The sequence below is a fragment of the Mya arenaria genome, chromosome 9, assembly GCF_026914265.1.
Source record: "Mya arenaria isolate MELC-2E11 chromosome 9, ASM2691426v1".
Classification (NCBI taxonomy): domain Eukaryota; kingdom Metazoa; phylum Mollusca; class Bivalvia; order Myida; family Myidae; genus Mya; species Mya arenaria.
Genome location: NC_069130.1, coordinates 36539972 through 36560937, shown reverse-complemented (window position 1 = coordinate 36560937; position 20966 = coordinate 36539972). Strand labels below are relative to the sequence as shown.

Below are 20966 nucleotides of genomic sequence, written 5' to 3'. Positions count from 1 at the left end.
ATTTTCGAGTAATTGTATTTTTGCGGCGGGAATGTCGCAAATGTGCGATCATACATTTGAGGATGCCGTTGAAATCGCCGTTGAGGCAATAATTAATCATGTATTATTCATACAGTGCCGTTTTGCGTTTTATTTTAATTCCCTGATAAATTTGTGGAAGTCGTGCTATTTCCCGCCGTTCTTAACGGCGCCAGTATATAGTATTTAAAGAAGGCTAAACGGCACCTAGGGACTGAGTTTTTTAGATGTAACGTTTTAGATAACTTGTTCATTCTCTCTGTTAATGGAATTCATGAATATGTGTTGTAATTGAAATTCAAATGGAACATTAAAATTTAAAACTTACAAAGTGTTTCTCCAATGTAGCGATACAAAATTTTATACAGTCCTCTAATAAGTAAAAACAAAATCAAAATATGTTTGCTACAATAAATGTGTCCGCCTTCAGATAGTATAATGGTATGGTGATAAATCTGTCTGCCTTCAGACGACCCATATTCGAACTAGAAATCATCGAAACAACCTTTTTGACAAATTTCCTGGATATTTGGGCTGAAAATGTTTCCTCTAGAGTGTTAACAATGTTTTTCTATGTTTGGGCCCTGTGACCTAGTGTTTGTTTATTGTTTACGGGACCTGCTGACAAAATACAAACAATTACCAGATAAACAATGTCCATGTATATTGTTATGCGGTGGTTCGAACATATCCGAAGATGTTGCGTACATTGGATGATAACTGCAATTGCCGAAAGGCAGTTCATTTAAGGAATGGAAGATGAGGTGTAAAATTATTTGGACAATTGAATGAAATATGAATGGACTGAAATGACAGCCGATTTGTCATTGACATTGGATGCCTTTGAGACAATTTTTAACGATTATAACCATTCAAAGTTGGAGGATAATAGGTACAGTTTTTAATCATGTTCAGATGGTAACTGATATTTGCAGATAAAGATGTATCCTTTAAGCAGCAGGGAATAAGTAAATATGACAAATATGAGTTATGACCATGACCCTTGACTCTATGACCTCAAAATCCATAGGGGTCATTAACAGGTCATGTCAAAATGACTTAATGTCAAGTTTGAGGGCCATGGGTGCAGTTATCCCACAGACAAGCTTATTGCGTTCAAGGTCACTGTGACCTTGACCTTTGACCCAAATACCCATAAAATCATAAGGGGTCATCTCCAGGTCAGTCCCAACCCCAAAGTCAAGTTTGAGGGCCATGTGTGCAAGCATTGTCATGTTATCACTCAAACATCATTTTCACATTTAAGGTCACTGTGACCGTGACCTTTGACCAGATGACTCATAAAATCAACAGGGGTTATCTACTGGTCAGGCCCAGCCTCCATGTCAAGTTTGATGATCAAGTCAAGGCACTGTTGAGAAATCACTGCATAAAGCTTTGTTAACTTTTTCTCATTAAAGTTCACTGTGACCTTGACCTTTTGCACGATGACCCCCTAAATCAATAGGGGTCATCTACTGGTCAGGCCAAACCTTCATGTCAAGTTTGATTACCATAGGTCCAGGTATTGTCAAGTTTGCCTTCAAGGTCACTGTGACCTTGACCTTTGACCCAATGACCCCTAAATCAATAAGGGTCATCTACTGGTCAGGCCCAACCTCCAAGTTAAGTTTGAGGGCCATGGGTCCAGTCATTGTCAAGTTTTTACTCGGACAACCTTTTATCTTTCAAGTCACTGTGACCTTGTCCTTTGGCCTGATGACCCCCAAAACCAATAGTGGTCATCAACTGGTCATGCCCAACCTACAAGTCAAGTTTGAGGGCCATGGGTGCAGGCATTGTCACTTGGACAACCTTTCATCATTCAAGGTTACTGTGACCTTGACCTTTGACCCAATGAGCCCTAAAATCAATAGCGGTCATCTACTTATCAGGCCAAGCAACCATGTCAAGTTTGGTGACCATAGGTCTAGGCTTTGTTGAGTCATCACTCAGACAAGCTTTACAATCCTTTTACCAATAAAGGTCACTATACCTTGACCTTTGGCCCGATGACCCCTAAAATCAATAGGGGTCATCTACGGTCAGACCCAACCTTCATATCAGGTTGATGACCATACATCCAGGCACTGTTGAGATATCACTCGGACAAGATTTGGTATACCGACGGATCTACCGACCGACCGACTGACATGTGCAAAGCAATTTACCCCTCTTCTTCCAAAGGGGGTATAATTAATTGAATACACATAGAAAGTGGCTGATGATAATTAGTTCGTGTAAAAGTAACCTATTACATATTTCTATAATTAGACTGACATTTTCATTGATCGTTTCACTGTTTTTTCATCAAACATGAATTCCCATAATCGATGCTAACATTCAACTCATTGTTCACTTTTTGATGAATGTACAAGTAAACCCTTCACTTGTATTGTCTGAGGGGTGAGCCTTGAATGACGGCGAACTCTCCAAATGCTCTTGGATGTCTTTTATCTCACTGGCAGGTTTCACCGTGCAGCGCTCCATGTCGCATGTAATGGTGTGTGGTATGTTCTTCGTCGTCTCGATCAGACTCCGCAACGCCTCCGCTGTCATTTGCACATACTCAAGTCTAATATCGGTGATGGAGACTGGAGGGAGGAGGTGGAGCTCACCTAGATCTGTATTCCATATAGCAAGGCTTTGTAACTGGGGGAGACTTGGTAGTGTATCAACAAGCAACTGGATATTCGTAACGCTATTTATCAAAACACTTTGTAGTTTACTCCACCATTGACGGTTTTTAAATAATCTAAATATGTTCATTTCAACATTCAATGATACTAACTCCAAGGCACATGTTTTAATATTTGTTGGATCAACCTGCACGCCTGTTGTCTTGGGTCCCACTATTTGCAGATATTCCAGCCTATGACAGTGGGACAGGTCATACTGCCCATCACGGTCCACCAGTTTCACTTCTCTGAGGGAGTCAGGGGAGGATGTGATCACCTCCTGCAGCTCTTCCCCATTAATTTGATCATTGCATTCATCGATGTATAATGACTGAATACGTCCCTTGTTCATCATCATCAGTTTTTTTAACACTACGACATCCTGGTAACTACTAATCTGGAAGTGTGCGAGATAGAGCGGTATGTCACCATAGCTGTTCGCCCTGGTTTCACGGTACCCGGATATAATCATGTCCTGAAGTAGTTTACCCCCCTTGACGTCGCCGAACCAATTCATCATTGATGTTTGTGTTATAGAACTATTGACCCATGAAGACATTTGTACCCCGAGATTGGGCTTCATTCCACATATGAAAATAAATGTTTTGGAAACATCTCCCAAAATATTTTCCTTATTATCTTGTTCGTACTTGGTTGGTAGCTGACTGTAGTCGTTTTCATTTAAACATAAATGAAGAGCCGCTAAAAACTCTTGAAGTGTTTTATGAAAGAATGAAAAGTGAGATGATCTCACGATCAATGAGTTGGATTTCCTCTCCGTGAGTAAGCCTGACGTCAATGCAAATTCAACCTGCTCCCTGCTTAACAAAGCGTTGACTGTTTTGTTGCTGAAAACAACAGACGAATCTCTGCACTCTGAATACAATGTTGTGTATGCTAACTTTGCCAGCGCAAGGTAAACCATGGGATTTTGCGTGAAGCATTCATGTTCCTTTAATACAGATGGCAGTTCAATTTCCGGAATGTTATGCCCCCTTTGCATATAAGTAAGTCTACATGATAGCATGTTTATCACGCCAGCATAAATGTGACACTTCGAATTGATTAACGATTTGCTCTCGAACCACAGGCACACGAGCTGGGTGATACTGATAGGTGCTGACAATAATCCTTCAAGACCCTTCCCTGACACCATTTCCATGAAAGCCTCTGGTGTCCGTTCATCCTTATTTCCCTCATTAAGAATGGTGATGATATTTTCCACGAGTTGCCTTGTGTCTGCAGCTCCTTCAATTTCAAGATATTTGTCAATCTTTGAATTCGGCACTCTAAACTGTGACAGTCGCCAGGGACGCGTTGTCGTGAGGAGTGTGGCCTTGATGCCCGAATTTCGGAAAGGGATGACTTTTTCCTCAGTTTTGCAGGTACAGTTTACGTTTTCCGGATGAGTCCATTCGTCGAGGCCGTCAGCTATGATTAAACATTTTTCACTTTCCAACACCGTCTGTAATAGCACGAAGGCACCCTCCATGAGGTAGATTCTACGTATAAGTTGATCCTTGATCATTTCAGCTAGATCACAAGTTTTACCTGAATCTCGTAGGGTGACATGAAACAAAAATGCAAACTCTTTGAAGAATTCTGGGTCGGCATAACTTGTTTTAATACCAACGTTTTCCTCAGCTGGTAAATACTGGTGAGTCCATTCCAGGGCACACATTACGGAGAAAGTGGATTTTCCCTGGCCAGGTTCACCAACGAGGAAAACATTTCTGAGCAACTGACCGTTTTTTAAGAAAAGATCTGAAAATTTTGCAACTTCTTGACCACTTTCTCCCTTTCCAATTTTGCCGATTTTTCCATGATCTTTCTCCACAATTTTCGGTGCCACGTAGAATTTACTGAGTTTGGCGTTCATTTCTACAAGAATGGGAGATATCGGCATGTCGGCCAAAGTGGTTCGGTAATGGTTTGCCAAACGTAGTTGTAGTCCTGTAGTAATGTAAAAATATAACATTTAAAATATAAAGTTAAGAACATATACGTATGCATTATCACAAGACGCTTGTTGCAGAAGTTAAGGAGCAGCATTGTCACAAGACGCTTGTTGCATAAGTAAAGTAGCAGCATTGTCACAAGAAGCTTGTTTCAGAAGATATAAAGTAGTAGCATTATCACAGAACGCTTGGTACAAAATATAAGAAGCAGCATTATCACAATACGCTTGGCACAAAAGAGGCAGTGAAAAAAATCATACCAAGTTTCATGTGTGTATCGGTATACAATTTTTGCATATGACAATGGTCAAACTTTTTGCAAACCGATAGCACTGAATACCAATTTAACATGTTGCTTTACGAACCAGAAAGTTTAATCTGATTATAAACAATTTTACATGATCCATTCATTGGTACTGAAGTGAGTTATGCACATTATCAGCAGAATTAAGATATCTGGGCCGAATTTCAATCAGAGTTTGAAACTCACCACTCAAATGTAGCCGTTTTTAGTAATGGAGACCTTGATCTTGAATCCACTCCCACCCCTTGACCTTCACTTTGACTCCAATCCCCCTCTAAAGCGATCCCAAGCCAGCCCTTTACATCAGCTACCTTCTTACCAAGATTCATAACTAGTCACCAATGGTAGCCTAATTTATTGGGCACAAACACTTGTTTGACGCCACCCAACCAAACGACATCCTCATTCTGATAACCCTGTTTTCTCTGAAAGCCTCTTTAAAAAGCCCCTTATTGGCGTTTCAGCGCTCGATACGGCATTGATGAAAAGCGCTCTTACCTTCCATCAACACCTCCCGTTCGTTCTCAGCACTGATCTTAAAATCGTCCGCTTGCAGCTGTAAACAAAACAAAGAAATAAAGTTCCATAATTCAAAGGTTATTTTACAAAAAAAGGTATTGTAACGTGCGACGCCATATAAACACCAGATAGCCGAGCTTTCTGGCGTAATGAAACAAACACCAACAGATCCCTTCAGGGAAAAGCATGCTCGACCCTGAAGGGGTCCACTTGTCTTTATATACATTAACTTCTCTATTCTCACATAGCCCGGGCTTTTGCTAATTTGCATATTACCAACCAAGTTTACATCCGGTATGAACGTACTTCCGTTTTATACGGAATATTATTATGAACGCGACTTCGGCCGCTTACAGCGGACCGTTACAGTATCAAGACACAATTGTAACTCATTAGTGTTTTTTATGTACGATGTCATTGAGGTGACATGCATGAGTATTATTTTAATATCTCGTTATCACGAATTACATACTCGTTCCAACGACATGCATGTTGTGGCCACGACTTAATAATCTCGAAGCCACCACTTTGTACGCAATAGACGCTGGAGGGCTCAGACCGTTTCAGTTTGTGTCATGGGTAGAGTCCCAATTGTACGCAACCTTGGTTTCACAGCATATCTAATAAGGTCACCTCACAGAAGTATGCACACCAAAATCGCTGCATATACTCATAAAGAGACCCCCACCTACACTAAAACCGGTGATCTAATTTGATGATGTTAAACCAATGTTGCATATGGTAAGCTTATCATATAAAGTCGTACCGGTTTAATCTGTTCCACAGTGTCGTGCCTAGGGCCGGTATGCTAGTTCAGTTGTGTCTGCTATCATGTAAAGTCATACCTGTTGAATCTGTTCCACGGTGTGTTGTGCCTCAGGTTGGTATGATAGTTCCGTTGTGTCATCTTTTATGTTAAGTCATACCTGTTTAATCTGTTCCACGGAGTGTGGTACCTTGTGTCTGTATGCTAGTTCAGTTGTGTGCTCAATCATGTAATGTTATACCTGTTTAAGCTGTTCCACGGCGTGTTGCGCCTTGGGTCGGTTTGCTAATTCAGTCTTATCCTCCAGCAGGGTGCGGAGCTTGAACAAGAACTCCACCAGTTCCGTGTCCTTGACCCTCTGGTCATGGGAGTGGCGTACGCGTCGACCAATGTCCCGAACCTTAATTGTTATGTTTGAAATAAGGATTGACTAACATAGCTTGTAGTTGTGGTGAACATGGCCCAAATTGAAATGCATACAATATATGTAGAAACATATGTATGCACGCTAAGACTCCTTGGTTAGAGTAACGAATGTACAAAATAATCAATAAGATAGTGTCCTTTTATTGGTTGTCATTCTATAATGAGTACACAGAGGAACTTCAAATAATGTAAGCTGTAAAGTTATTTATTAGTTATGAGCATTCTTTAAAATTTCATCGAAATCGATTAATCTTATCATAGTTACCTCTGTCAATAAATTTGGCTGTGTTGCAACGTTAAACGACAGCTTGTTCTGGAAATCCTTGCAATTCATCATGACGCTGATCACTCCGTTGAAGTCACTGTCTTTGATGGAGGACACGGTTTTGTAGCCATCAGGAGGCAGGAAACACTTGCCTATCTCCCAGGGAATGGTGCTCCATTTGTCGGCATTCGTATTCTTCCATGATGGTCCCGAAAACATGTGATGTTGAATTATTTCATCACGGACGCCTTCACAAATCCCGTTTGAACAAGGAACATACTGTTTTGAAGGACCGTTATGAAATCTACAGTTTTCATGACTGGTGCATATCCTACGAGTAGGGCACTTTAACACGTTCTCTGTGAAACAATGTGCACATGCTGCCCCGCCTGGAAGACCCTTGGATGTTCTAACGGTGCTATAGATGTCCTGGTGAACGCATGTCAGTACGTCCTCCAGAAAATCTTGTAATCCGTCCTTGGTGATGTTGAGGGCGAGGGCGGCCTTTACCCAGTTCTGGGCTTCCTTCTCCTTTAATAATTCTCTATAAAGGGCCATTGTTTTGCCATTAGATCTTATTCAATACCTGGTAAAAGAAACAAGTCACTGAGTATTACTTACATTACAAAAGTCCCCTTCGGATTCTTAAACAAATTGAAATTACTAGCATTAAAATAAGAGCTGCACTCTCACAAATAAGTTACAGTTTGCCAACTTATTTATTATTGTCTTGGAATGAGCCATGTTTTTGCATAAATATCTGCAAACTAGTGGTATTAGACTGCTGACAAAAGATCAGATCGCAGATTTTCATATTTCCATCGAAAATTTCTGGCTAAAAGAGTTACTAACGGTTTAAGAAAAACACATTTTTTTAAACTAAACTATGAAAATCTGCGATCTGATTTTTGTCAGCAGTCGTATATCACTGGTTTCCATTCATTTTGATATAAATTGGGTCGTTCCAAGACAAATTTTTTTTAAGTTGTCAAAACATTCAATCTGTGAGAGTGCATCTTTAAGAAAATGTTGAAATAGCCACCACATTTTTCACGCATAAATTAAATTTTTTTTATTGGCCTGCATAATATCCCTATTGCCCTCTATCCGCACACAAAATTACATGAATCAAGTTTTAATACTTCATTAATTGGCAAAGATCCAGTCATGAGATAAAGTTTGTGTTTTCACTGCTATGCTGCTATAGCAGCCAAATATATCATAGGTGCTATACACAGCAGCTTTTTATAACCTTTGGATAATATTTTTGTTGTAATAACAGGACCAAAGTGTAATAAAATTACTATTTTGTATTTACCACATTTTTGTCGGCCTCTTTCGAAAAATCAAGTCTCTAAGCACCTTTTAGTTATGTAATGATCCAGTTAAAGTCATTCTCATTCATCAGAGGTTCGATCATGATAAATCTAACTGTGGTACCTATAGCACCATCAGTCTGGTGAATGAGAATGGTTAAAGTAGCATATAGTGACTATTTATGGTGCCGTAGTAACCATTTTTTGCCCAAGAGTTAATTTAATGACATGCATAATGTGAAATCGGTAGGGGATTAATAATTACATTATACACAGCATAAAATTATTTAAGTAATGTCCTTTGTAAAGGGTTACAGTTATTTAATGCATTTTATAAAATAAAACAATTTAATGCCATGCAGTCACATAGCCATTTATTTCGGTAAATACATAAGAATAACTCTTAAATCATCTTAGTGTTCAATATTAAATTTTCTCTACTGGTCCAGCCTCTATCTAAATCTACCGATTTAACTGATTAAAGCCAATAACATCTGATTGTTCATTTTCCAAAACAGCAGTACTGCAGATTTTCCAAAACAGCAGTACTGCAGATTTTCCAAAACAGCAGTACTGCAGATTTTCCATAACAGCAGTACTGCAGATTTTTCCAAAGTACTGCAGATTTTCCAAAACAGCAGTACTGCAGATTTTCCAAAACAGGAGTACTGCAGATTTTCCAAAACAGTAGTACTGCAGATTTTAAAAATTCTGTCATCCCATTGATCAAAAATGTAATTTCGAACGCTAATTTGTTTACAAACTTTATATACATCAAAGTATGAAAAACGTTCTGATTGTTTTGCTGATAAAACATACAGTTGTCACCCTGTTTATTAATTGAATCAAGGCAGATCCGTGGTATAGGGTAAGACTTTTGACTATCAATTGCAGGGTTCGCAGGTTCGATTACCCTGCAGCCCTACAGACTATAGTATCAGGTATCATCAGATCTACTTTTTGACATGACACGTTAAAATAATTGATGCGTCGGGGTAACAAATTTAAATGGGATGTATCGTGTTATGCGGTTTAAATCGTGTGAATTAAAAGACCGCTTCATATAAATACGTTCATATTAGAGAGCACATGGATATCATACTGAGTGTGCAAAAATTCAAGTCTGAAGTTGATATTTTCAAAATGGTTACCACGGCAGTTACATGTATTTTGATATCAGGTAAATGGAAAAGAAGTTTTCTATAAGACATATAGTGAAAAGTAGCATCTCCTTTTTAATGAATCAACATAAATTATTATTATTATCATTATAATAATAATAATAATAATAATAATAATAATAATAATAATAATAATAATAATAAAAAATAATAATAATGTTTTATTAGGAATCAGCATAGGGTGAATAAGTTTTGATAGCGTGTCAGCTAAGGAACATTAATGTGAAATTATTTTATAACCTGGCTAGAATACATGTTTTTTCCAAATAGACGGCCATTTATTTTTACAAATCAACATGGGGTGAAGGAACTTGATACAGCGTCACCTTCTGAACATTTCTGTGAAATTATTTTGAAACTGGGCCAGCGGTTTCTGATAAGAAGATTTTCAAAGTTTTTCCTTACGGTTGCCATGGCAACCAGATATCTGCATGGAACCACTTTTATTGAAGTAATCTGGAAGGAGATGGACAATCACCATATCACAAAAGCTCATGATGAGCACAAAACGCGCTCAGGTGATCTAAAAAAGTTATATTAATATCGTTATTAATTTTAAGGAAATAAAATATAATCACACGTCAGATTATTGATTGGTTGATGATTATGTGTTACTATAATTCCAAGCCTATAAATAGGCTGCGCTGGGATACCAAAATCATTTTTCACAAAGTTTAATACTAGAAATGATGGTCTCTTCATAATTATAAAGAACACAAAATATATATTATACCGGAATACAATATTTTTGTTTATCAACAAGCACAATTCGTAAAATATATGTTTAACAAGTTAGAGATGTTTGTCAAACATTATGCCCCCCTGAGCACCATGTTGTCAGGATTATTTGGACAATTGAATCAGGGTTCGAATTTAGACTCGCATACTCGCAAAATGCGAGCGACATTTGGAAATTGCGAGTGACTTTTATTCAAGCTCGCAAAATTCTGCGAGTGGCTTTTTCTAGACCACAAAATGTTAAAAGGAAAGTAGAATAAACATGAACTTAATTCCGCTATGTAGTCGAGTGTAAACAGCCTATAAGTGGCATGTTTACACTACCAGTATAAAGAAGACAGTACGGAGTCATGCTCTAGTAGGTTTTCAAAAATAGAACAAATACGGAAAAGGCCGAGTTTTATCTCGAATCTTTCCGGGATGCTCCGAGGCGTGCGTAATACAAAGTAAATACGACGTAATCACCTAGCTCAATCATTGGCTAAATTTAGCGCTTTTGCGCACTATATGTAAACCCCATCATCCTGTCAAAATGAATAGACTTCGCATGTAGACTTCGTTGATCGATATATTTCATGGTCCAAAGTATCCACGCTACATTTACTGTTGCTTTTTTATTTTAAATTTATTATTTTATTGTTTTTAATACTTATAGACTTAATGAAATTTGTAGCGTGCTTGTCGAATGGGTATTAAATTACCCGATGGCGAGGGTAAATATACAAAGTGAACAATGTCAAATTATTGGACAGCTTTGTTATCAAAAAGCTGCCAGCATCAGACGAGTCTTTCCATACCCCCCAAATAGAATAAGCCATCAACAAGTTCTAGTAGTCGAGTCACTCAAGATTGATACTTTTTAATATTCATAATATGTCTTAGGTGTTAATTTCTACTTTAATTATACAATATTATAAGGAAACAAAGCAAATAATAAAATTGAAAGTTGATTTGTCATTTTGCGAGTTGCCTCAAAATGCACTCGCAAAATTTTGCGAGTGCTCCTCAAAGTTAAATTCGAACCCTGCTGAATGAAATATGCATGGACCCTAAAATCAAAAGGGGTCATCTACAGGTCAGGCCAAACCCCCAAGTCAAGTTTGAGGGCCATGGGTGCTATTGTAGCTACATGGGTGCAAGCTGCCGCCAGTGATTGTCGAGTTATCACTCGAAGAACGTTTTCGCATTCAAGGTCACTGTGACCTTGACATTTGACCCGATGACTCCTAAAATCAATAGGGGTCATCTACTTGTCAGGCCCAGCCTCCATGTCAAGTTTGATGATCATAGGTTCAGGCATTGTTGAGATATCACTGTAACAAAGACAGGTCATTTTTTGACTTTGAGAAACATATTAACTATTATACATCATTGGAAAGGTCTTTTCAAATGCAGATTAATGGTTTTTAATTGAAGTCCATATCTTTAATGGTTTTAAAGTTATTGCGTTTTAAAGTTGTTATGGTTACTGAAAACATGAAGCCAAAATAATAATTCTCAATATTCCTCTTTTGTTCAAAGTATCTCACACATTTCACCATGTTTATTGGGAGAAGCTTTAACTATATCGCATGTAAGGTCACCATGACCTTAAACTTTGGCCCGATGACCCCCAAAATCAACAGGGGTCATCTACTAGTCAGGGCCAACCTTCATGTTAAGTCTAATGACCATAGGTCAATGAATTGTTAAGTTTGCCTTTAAGGTCACTGTGACCTTGACCTTTGACCTGATGACCCCAAAAATCAATAGGGGTCATCTACTAGTCATGCCCAACCTTCACGACAAGTTTGGTGACCATACGTCCAGGAATTGTTAAGTTACCACTCGGACAAGGTTTGGTTTACCGACGGACGGACATGTGCAAAGCAATATACCCCTCTTCTTTTAAGTGGTGCATAATAACATGTATGGTTAGTCTAAAATAAAAGATGTGTTAAACAGGATCCTTCTTATCCCTAACATAAAGAAAATCGTAAAAAAAATCTGTCAACGTTCAATTATTTGAACTACATGTTTGGCAATGCACCAGTCAATTGTAACCACAGCCCCCAGGTCCGGGGATAAACCGGGGAAATGGGCCATGTTCTGTACCTTCCAGGTGGCCCCGCAGTGCTAGGTGAATGCGGTGGTGTTGTCTTCCTGCCAAAAATAGCGAGGAATTGGCTTTAACTGGTACCTATGGTTCCTGGGGTGTAGAGCATTGTTGTGGGGGGGATTTTACAAGTTCGTCCCTGCAGAGCGGTGACCATACCCGGGCTTGCCTGGACCGAAAGTCAAGGTCCCCGCTATTCCCTGAACCTGGGGAGGCCGTGGTTACAATTGGCTGGTGCATAAACTATCATATATGATAATACATGTAAGTGTGCGAACCGTTATGAATGAATGAGTACAATTCTGATATTATCAGAAAGTATTTTGTTAATTCAAAGACCTTAGATTACTTATCTATTTTCCCCCTGTTTAATCAGTATGTATCCGTCGCATAGCCATGGCCAATTTGGGATTACGCAGATCGAGGAAGGACTGCATATTAAACCCTTCATCCCCTACCCACCTTCGGTTTTTATTCCTTTGGGGGTTTTGCCTTTTGGTATGACAAAAACTCGACCTGTCAAAATTTCAGCTACGCGCCTGTACTGTACAGTAAATGTTTTTGGAAGGTATTTATGGAAAAAAGACGTTCAAGCTTTGTCAGCATACTAGTCCACCTAAATGGCTGTCAACGAGTCTTTTGACGATTTTTTACTGTGGCAGACTCGTTACAGGGATACATAAGAAATGTCAAAATAAAAAAAATATATATCCCTGATCGCTCATTATTGTAGCTAGTCAGCATACATACACGTAAAACGAAAGTTGAAACATGATTTTCAAATATAAAAATAAATATGGTTTTGCATTTCCTAATGTCTCTGATTATGTACATCTATCATGTGATGCTGATTTCAAAAGTGTTGAATTATGTTAAAAAAACATCAAACCTCACATTTACGGCCGCTATCCAGGTAAACTATATTAGAGGAATTTCACGACGGGGTAAATTTTTAGGTCGACGTTATATTCTATACACGCTCACGGTCTGACCATTGGAATCTATACAGCCTTAAATTTTTCCGTAAAGTAAACCATGAAACTGTTGACTGCGACCATTTCAACTTGTTCTATTTCCGGATAACACTTTAAGCTCCCGTTTTAGTATAATAACTCTTTTAAGGGATTATAACTTGTCGACATGAATAAACAGCCTCAAGTCAACTTTGTAAGTGCTCCATCACCATGATTTGTCGCTGTGGTATGAAAGGATTGGGATCAAGTATGCTAACAGTAAAAGATATATGATTTTACTTTGACGTTTGAAATATCAAAGACGAATATTTGAATGTTATTTTATGTATGTTTGGTTCATAATGGTACTTTGTCAAGTGTAAGACCCACAAACCTTCTTCAAAGTTGAAGTCACTATTGCAGTTAATTGTTACCACAACCCAGGTCTGGGGAATAGTGGGGACTTTGACTTTCGGTCCAGCCTATCCAAGGTAAAATTACGCCCTGCAGCGAAGAACTAATGGTCAAACCAAATCAAAGGCTCCCACATCACGGGAACCCTAGGTAAGGTCCATTCCAGCTATATTTTGCGCGAAGATAAAACCACACTATTCACCCGGCACTGCCAGGCCATCTGGAAGGTAAAAACATGGCCCATTTCCCTGACTGCATGTGTCCCTGGACTGGGTCGGGGCGTGGTTACAAATGAATGGGGCATAACATTCTAAATGCAATGTCAGATTCACATTGAGAGAATTGCTACCATTTGTCCAAATATTATTTTCATCGATTGTGGCAATGAAAGCAGATAGATCAGATATAATGCACAGTAAAGATTTTCCTTTTTTTTGTAATATATCTTGAATAATATCAAAGACTGTGGGAACTGAAAGGTTTTATACCAAGACTTACAGTCATAGTTGATAATGACAAAGTTATCAAGTATTGCATTATTCAAATATAATTTCAGGTTATGCAGGTTGTTGAGAGCAATTAATATGATGAGGGAAGGCAGGAAAGAGTACCAGTCTTATAGTCTGGTAATGTTAACAAAAAATGTTTAAAACACCTTCTTTTTTAATCATGATTTTCCAATATGATATTATGTGATCCTAAAATTGGACTTTTTTCTTTATTGGATTTTTAGGAATATTTAACTGCTTCAGACTTTGAAATAATATCATGACAGTAAAGCAAACCACAAAGTATGTTTCAATATATTTTGCCTAATACTATCGTACAGGCCATCCATATAGCACACTTTTGTTGTAAAAAAAACATCTTAATATTTGCACAATAGGTTTTAAGACTGATTTTTTGAAGGTGATCAACAAAAGACAGATTTTTCATAGAATATTCTTTTATAGTTTGATTTAATTGCAGTATGTACTCGTGGCAAAATGGTGTTCGAGCGTTGGCGAATAAGGATTTGCTTGCAGCGTTGAAGAACGATAATTTGTATGTTGTATTTGTTTTCTTCTATATATTTGAATACTGTGTTAAACTTTAAATCTCGCCATGAAATAAGTAGCATGCATTCCAATTTCAATTTGCCAGTATTACTATATCATAATCCTAAAAGATCCTCTACAACTAAACTGTGTGCAAAAATGTTTTTTATACATGTGAAATTCTTGTAATATCCTGCTGACAGCATTTATTCCTGTATTGCATATAAACTGATAAATGCCCAAGATTGCCAAAAAATTGCAAACTGCTGATCTTTGATAAATGGGGATGCTTTTAATTTATATCTTTATTATTTATTTTTTCAGGCAAAGAACAGAAAGAAAGGTTCTCTTAACATAGAAAGTAAAGAAATAATGAAGTTCACACTACAGTTGACAATATGGATGTGTTTCCTTTGTTATTTGAACATGATTTATTTTAACTTACATAACAAGTATGCACTACAATAATGAATATCTATATTAATAGTAATGATATTCCATTAAACATGGATATGGAAAAAATATTCTTTGACAGTGCAAGATAAGATAAATCCAGACATAGTTTCATCCACATACTTGATATTTGTCTTGTAACTACATGTATTTTATGAGGTTAAGTGGTGAGTAATCAACTTTTATCATAACAGTTTCTTATTTGGGGATAGTATGTATTTATGTTGACACTGTGTACCTTCATTCTCTTCATTTTTCTGTACGAAACAAGACCAAATGTGTCATTTTAGTTTAACCGTTTTAAACTGTATTTATTATACTCTTCATTGAATAGCCTAACAAATTTAAATGTGTTGTTATTTTGATTATATTGTATCGGTGTCATAAGGTACATGTACATGTCCATTCCTAGCCTTCAAGATAAAACAGATATATTCTTTGTTGTAAAATGTGTTCTTTATGCATAAACTACTAACTTACATTTTTCCGCTTAACAAGTATTCCAACATGCTACACATTTACTCACCGGTTGTCTAAAGTACCCGCCAACGTTGGTCGTCCCCGCATATCTGTCAATAATAGACCAGGGCATGTTAAACTATAGGCGGTATTTCTCTTGGCTCGTTGAACATATCGTTTATATAAGAAACTTAATATTTTTCATTATCTGATTTTTAGAAAAAACAATGTACTTTCCTCTGTTCGAACGACATGAAGGCAAACAGCCAACGGTTGTCCGTGACACAAATAAATATCACGCTCTGATAGAATGCAGTTAAATTATAGACCGAAAATCTGAAATAAATACAGCTTCAAACTCAACTTATTACAAAAGATAAGGTAAACGGCATCTTACATGTAAACAAATAAAGAACTCGGATATGTTGAACATTTGAAGCGTGGTAGTTTACATGGCTCTTATATCAATACCATAGAAAGTTTCTATTAGAAACACAAGAAACTTGATAGTTTTCCTTTGTGCGACTATACCAAATCTATTTATATGTTAGATTTCGATTTGGTGATTTACAGAAAATGGAACGAGTACAGCGAGGCCAATGTTTAAATCATAACAAGAAACTTGATAGTTTTCTTTTGTGCGATTTTAAGAAATCTATTTATATGATAGAGTTCGAATTGATTGTTTACAGAAAATGGAACGAGTACAGCGAGGCCAATGTTTAAATCATAACAATAAACTTTATAGTTTTCCTTTGTGCGATTTTAAGAAATCTATTTATATGATAGAGTTCGATTTGATTGTTTAAAGAAAAGGGAACGAGTACAGCGAGGCCAATGTTTAAATCATAACAAGAAACTTGATAGTTTTCTTTTTTGCGATTTTAAGAAATCTATTTATATGATAGAGTTCGATTTGATTGTTTAAAGAAAATGGAACGAGTACAGCGAGGCCAATGTTTAAATCATAACAAGAAACTTGATAGTTTTTCCTTGTGCGATATTTAGAAATATATATAGTACCTCATGTTATGTAATACATTATATTATATATGATCAATAAAACAGATTAAGAACCAAAGCTGTTGTTAAATACTTTTTAAAAACTGTACAAGACAATACTGAGACTGTATAGACACCAATGTTTGTCCCAACTTGAAGATGTATAGATACCAATGATTGCCTTGAGTTGAGGCTGTATAGATTCTAATGTTTATCTAATGTTGAGGCTGTATAGATTCCAATGTTTATCTTAAGTTGAGGCTGTATAGATTCCAATGTTTGTCTTAAGTTGAGGCTGTATAGATGCCAATGTTTATCTTCAGTTGAGGCTGTATAGATTCTAATGTTTGTCTTCAGTGCAGGCTGTATAGATTCTAATGTTTATCTAAAGTTGAGGCTGTATAGATTCTAATGTTTATCTAAAGTTGAGGCTGTATAGATTCTAATGTTTGTCTTCAATTAAGGCTGTATAGATTCTAATGTTTATCTACATTTGAGGCTGTATAGATTCTAATGTTTATCTAAAGTTGAGGCTGTATAGATTATAATGTTTGTCTTCAGTTGAGGCTGTATAGATTCTATTGTTTGCTTTCAGTTGAGGCTGTATAGATTCTATTGTTTGCTTTCAGTTGAGGCTGTATAGATTCTAATGTTTATCTTAAGTTGAGGCTGTATAGATTCTAATGTTTGCTTTCAGTTAAGGTTGTATAGATTCCAATGTTTATCTTTAGTTGAGGCTGTATAGATTCTAATGTTTGCTTTCAGTTAAGGCTGTATAGATTCTAATGTTTATCTTAAGTTGAGGCTGTATAGATTCTAATGTTTGCTTTCAGTTGAGGCTGTATAGATTCCAATGTTTATCTTAAGTTGAGGCTGTATAGATTCTAATGTTTGATTTCAGTTAAGGTTGTATAGATTCTAACGTTTATCTTAAGTTGAGGCTGTATCGATTCCAATGTTTGTCTTAAGCTGAGGCTGTATAGATTCTAATGTTTATCTTAAGTTGAGGCTGTATAGATTCCAATGTCTGTCTTAAGCTGAGGCTGTATAGATTCCAATGTTTGTCTTAAGCTGAGGCTGTATAGATTCTAATGTTTGTCTTCAGTGCAGGCTGTATAGATTCTAATGTTTGTCTTCAGCTGAAGCTGTATACATTCTAATGTTTGCTTTCAGTTAAGGCTGTATAGATTCCAAAGTTTGTCTTCAGTTGAGGCTGTATAGATTCCAATGTTTATCTTAAGTTAAGGCTGTATAGATTCTAATGTTTGTCTTCAGTTGAGGCTGTATAGATTCTAATGTTTGTCTTCAGTTGAGGCTGTATAGATTCCAATGTTTGTCTTAAGTTAAGGCTGTATAGATTCTAATGTTTGCTTTCAGTTAAGGCTGTATGGATTCTAATGTTTATCTTAAGTTGAGGCTGTATAGATTCCAATGTTTGTCTTAAGCTGAGGCTGTATAGATTATATTGTTTGTCTTCAGTTGAGGCTGTATAGGTTCCAATGTTTGTCTTCAGTTGAGGCTGATTAGATTCTAATGTTTGTCCAAATTTGAGGCTGTATTGAGTCCAAGATCTTTCAAATTTGAAACTGTTTAGATTCCAATGTCTGTTTTAATATGAAGCTGTATACAGTCCAATGTTAGTTCTACGGTGTAGCTGTATAGATTCCAATGTAGATCGAACTTGGGAACAGTGAGATATAATTGTTTATTTCCTTGCAAAATATTTATTTTATTTAAAATTGTCATCTTTTGCCTTAATTATTTACTGAAATCTCAAAAAATGTAGATAAAGATTTTTTTATATATATTTTACGACATTTCAATGGGGGTGTATATATTCCAGTGGTCAGACCGTGAGCGTGTATAGAATATAACGTCGACCAAATTTTTACCGGGTCGTGCTAAACTGCTGACCGATTAGCTGACCATATAGGAATAGAAGAGATTTGTTGACGAATTGCTAACCATATAAACAAAGAAGGATTTTTATTTTTTAAGTTTTTCTGTTTGTTATGTTTGTTTTCAGTGTTTTAAATGTGTAACAGACTGCACAAATTGCTATGTGCACCTGTCGGGGTTCAAACCCACGACCTCTCGCTCTGCAGGCGGACACTCTACCGCGTCGCTATAAAAGCTAGCTCTATAGCGAGACAGTATAAGTGCCGCTATATACATCGTATACCCGGTTACACATTCCCCCTCCATTTTGAAATTCGTCCTCGAATTTCGGAGACTAAGGTCAATTCGCAATGACCTTGAGGCATATCGTATAACACGGGCCCCACGTTGGGCGCCAAATGTAACAGACTGCACAAATTGCTATGAGCACCTGTCGGGGTTCGAACCGACGACCTCTCGCTCTGCAGGCGGACACTCTACCGCGTCGCTATAAAAGCTAGCTCTATAGCGAGACAGTATAAGTGCCGCTATATACATCGTATACCCGGTTACAAATGTTTAAATGTTATATGAAATAATTAATTGAATTGACGAATATTCTTTTTTGTTATTCCAAGAGCGTTTCGTTGCAGTTTTTATCAGTAAAAGATAGAAAGAAAACTGTCTACATCCAGGCCACACCACGTGGAGGCGCTCTTACCATGGCCCATTTTTTTTTAGTGAATGAGCTAGTGAGTAGTGATTGATTGATTTATTGATTGATTGAGTGAGTGATTGTGTGAGTGAAAGAGTTATTGATAGTGAGTGATTGATTGAATGAGTGTGCTAGTGAATAAGTGCAAGCGCAATTGCCTGAATAAAAGTCACCTAATATATATATATTTATTTATATATATAAAAATGATAAATGTATCATAGTCCATTTTCCTTATATGTTAATTGGTCAGCTAAAAAATTGGTCAGTAACTTTTCAATATCGAGTTTTCCTATACGTTACATTGGTCAGCTAAGAAATTGGTCAGTAACTTTCCAATATCGAGTTTCCCTATACGTTACATTCGTCAGCTAAGAATTTGGTCAGTAACTTTCCAATATCGGGTTTCCTTATACGTTACATTGGTCAGCTAAGAAATTGGTCAGTAACTTTTCAATATCGAGTTTTCCTATACGTTACATTGGTCAGCTAAGAATTTGGTCAGTAACTTTCCAATATCGGGTTTCCTTATACGCTACATTAGTCAGCTAAGATTTAAGAACTCCTCTCTATCATTGAGTCATAGTTAGCGGCATATAAAATAAGTTAAAAAGACAACTATAAGTTTCAATGTTATTACATAACAAATTTATTAAGTATTTAGTCAAAAACTTAACAATGTATCATAGTCCATTTTCCTTATATGTTAATTGGTCAGCTAAGAATTTGGTCAGTAACTTTACAATATCGAGTTTCCATATATGTTACATTGGTCAGCTAAGAATTTGGTCAGTATCTTTCCAATATCGGGTTTCCTTATACGTTACATTGGTCAGCTAAGAATTTGGTCAGTAACTTTACAATATCGAGTTTCCATATACGTTACATTGGTCAGCTAAGAATTTGGTCAGTAACTTTACAATATCGAGTTTCCATATACGTTACATTGGTCAGCTAAGAATTTGGTCAGTAACTTTCCAATATCGGGTTTCCTTATACGTTACATTGGTCAGCTAAGAATTTGGTCAGTAACTTTCCAATATCGGGTTTCCTTATACGTTACATTGGTCAGCTAAGAATTTGGTCAGTAACTTTCCAATATCGGGTTTCCATATATGTTACATTGGTCAGCTAAGAATTTGGTCAGTAACTTTCCAATATCGGGTTTCCTTATACGTTACATTGGTCAGCTAAGAATTTGGTCAGTAACTTTCCAATATCGGGTTTCCCTATACGTTACATTGGTCAGCTAAGAATTTGGTCAGTAACTTTACAATATCGAGTTTCCCTATACGTTACATTGGTCAGCTAAGAAATTGGTCAGTAACTTTTCAATATCGAGTTTCCCTATACGTTTATATTTATTTACCATCATTTTGTGTTATAATTATTTGTATGGATGAGAAACAATATGTTTAAATCCAAATAAATCATCTTTCTGTTCTGTTCTGTTCTTATACGTTACATTGGTCAGCTAAGAAATTGGTCAGTAACTTTTTAATATCGAGTTTCCCTATACGTTACATTGGTCAGCTAAGAATTTGGTCAGTAACTTTCCAATATCGGGTTTCCTTATACGCTACATTGGTCAGCTAAGATTTAAGAACTCCTCTCTATCATTGAGTCATAGTTAGCGGCATATAAAATAAGTTAAAAAGACAACTATAAGTTTCAATGTTATTACATAACAAATTTATTATGTATTTAGTCAAAAACTTAACAATGTATCATAGTCCATTTTCCTTATACGCTACATTGGTCAGCTAAGAATTTGGTCAGTTACTTTTTAAT

General features: G+C 36.7%; 1 protein-coding gene and 1 long non-coding RNA gene across 5 annotated transcripts; one reads left to right on the top strand and one right to left on the bottom strand.

Annotated features, from left to right (window-relative positions):
• Window positions 1-363: 363 nt before the first annotated feature.
• LOC128245332 (uncharacterized) lies at window positions 364-15978 on the bottom strand. 4 transcript variants are annotated; one of them, XM_052963460.1, is made up of 5 exons: window positions 15648-15978; window positions 6935-7520; window positions 6485-6643; window positions 5457-5514; window positions 364-4649 (listed from the first exon to the last, which is right to left on the bottom strand). In XM_052963460.1, the coding sequence occupies exons 2-5, from the start codon at window positions 7490-7492 to the stop codon at window positions 2374-2376; spliced, it is 3051 nt and encodes a 1016-aa protein (XP_052819420.1). In that variant the 5' UTR covers window positions 7493-7520; window positions 15648-15978; the 3' UTR covers window positions 364-2373. The 4 variants fall into 4 exon arrangements, with proteins under 4 accessions (XP_052819420.1, XP_052819419.1, XP_052819418.1 ...); XM_052963459.1 differs by lacking the exon at window positions 15648-15978 and adding an exon at window positions 13612-13748; XM_052963458.1 differs by lacking the exon at window positions 15648-15978 and adding an exon at window positions 13154-13518.
• On the top strand, window positions 14125-15701 carry LOC128245333 (uncharacterized). The gene is made up of 3 exons (XR_008263124.1): window positions 14125-14257; window positions 14601-14675; window positions 14993-15701. It is a non-coding gene; the product is annotated as an uncharacterized LOC128245333 (long non-coding RNA).
• Window positions 15979-20966: the final 4988 nt, after the last annotated feature.

Bases quoted from the DNA above. Each gene is read 5' to 3' on its own strand.
- LOC128245332 (XM_052963460.1), bottom strand. From the start codon at position 7,492: ATGGCCCTTTATAGAGAATTATTAAAGGAGAAGGAAGCCCAGAACTGG. The intron at 6,644-6,934 runs GTAACTATGATA...ATAACAATTAAG, and splicing joins AGCCAAATTTATTGACAGAG to GTTCGGGACATTGGTCGACG. The intron at 5,515-6,484 runs GTATAACATTAC...TTTTGTTTACAG, and splicing joins CCGTGGAACAGCTTAAACAG to CTGCAAGCGGACGATTTTAA.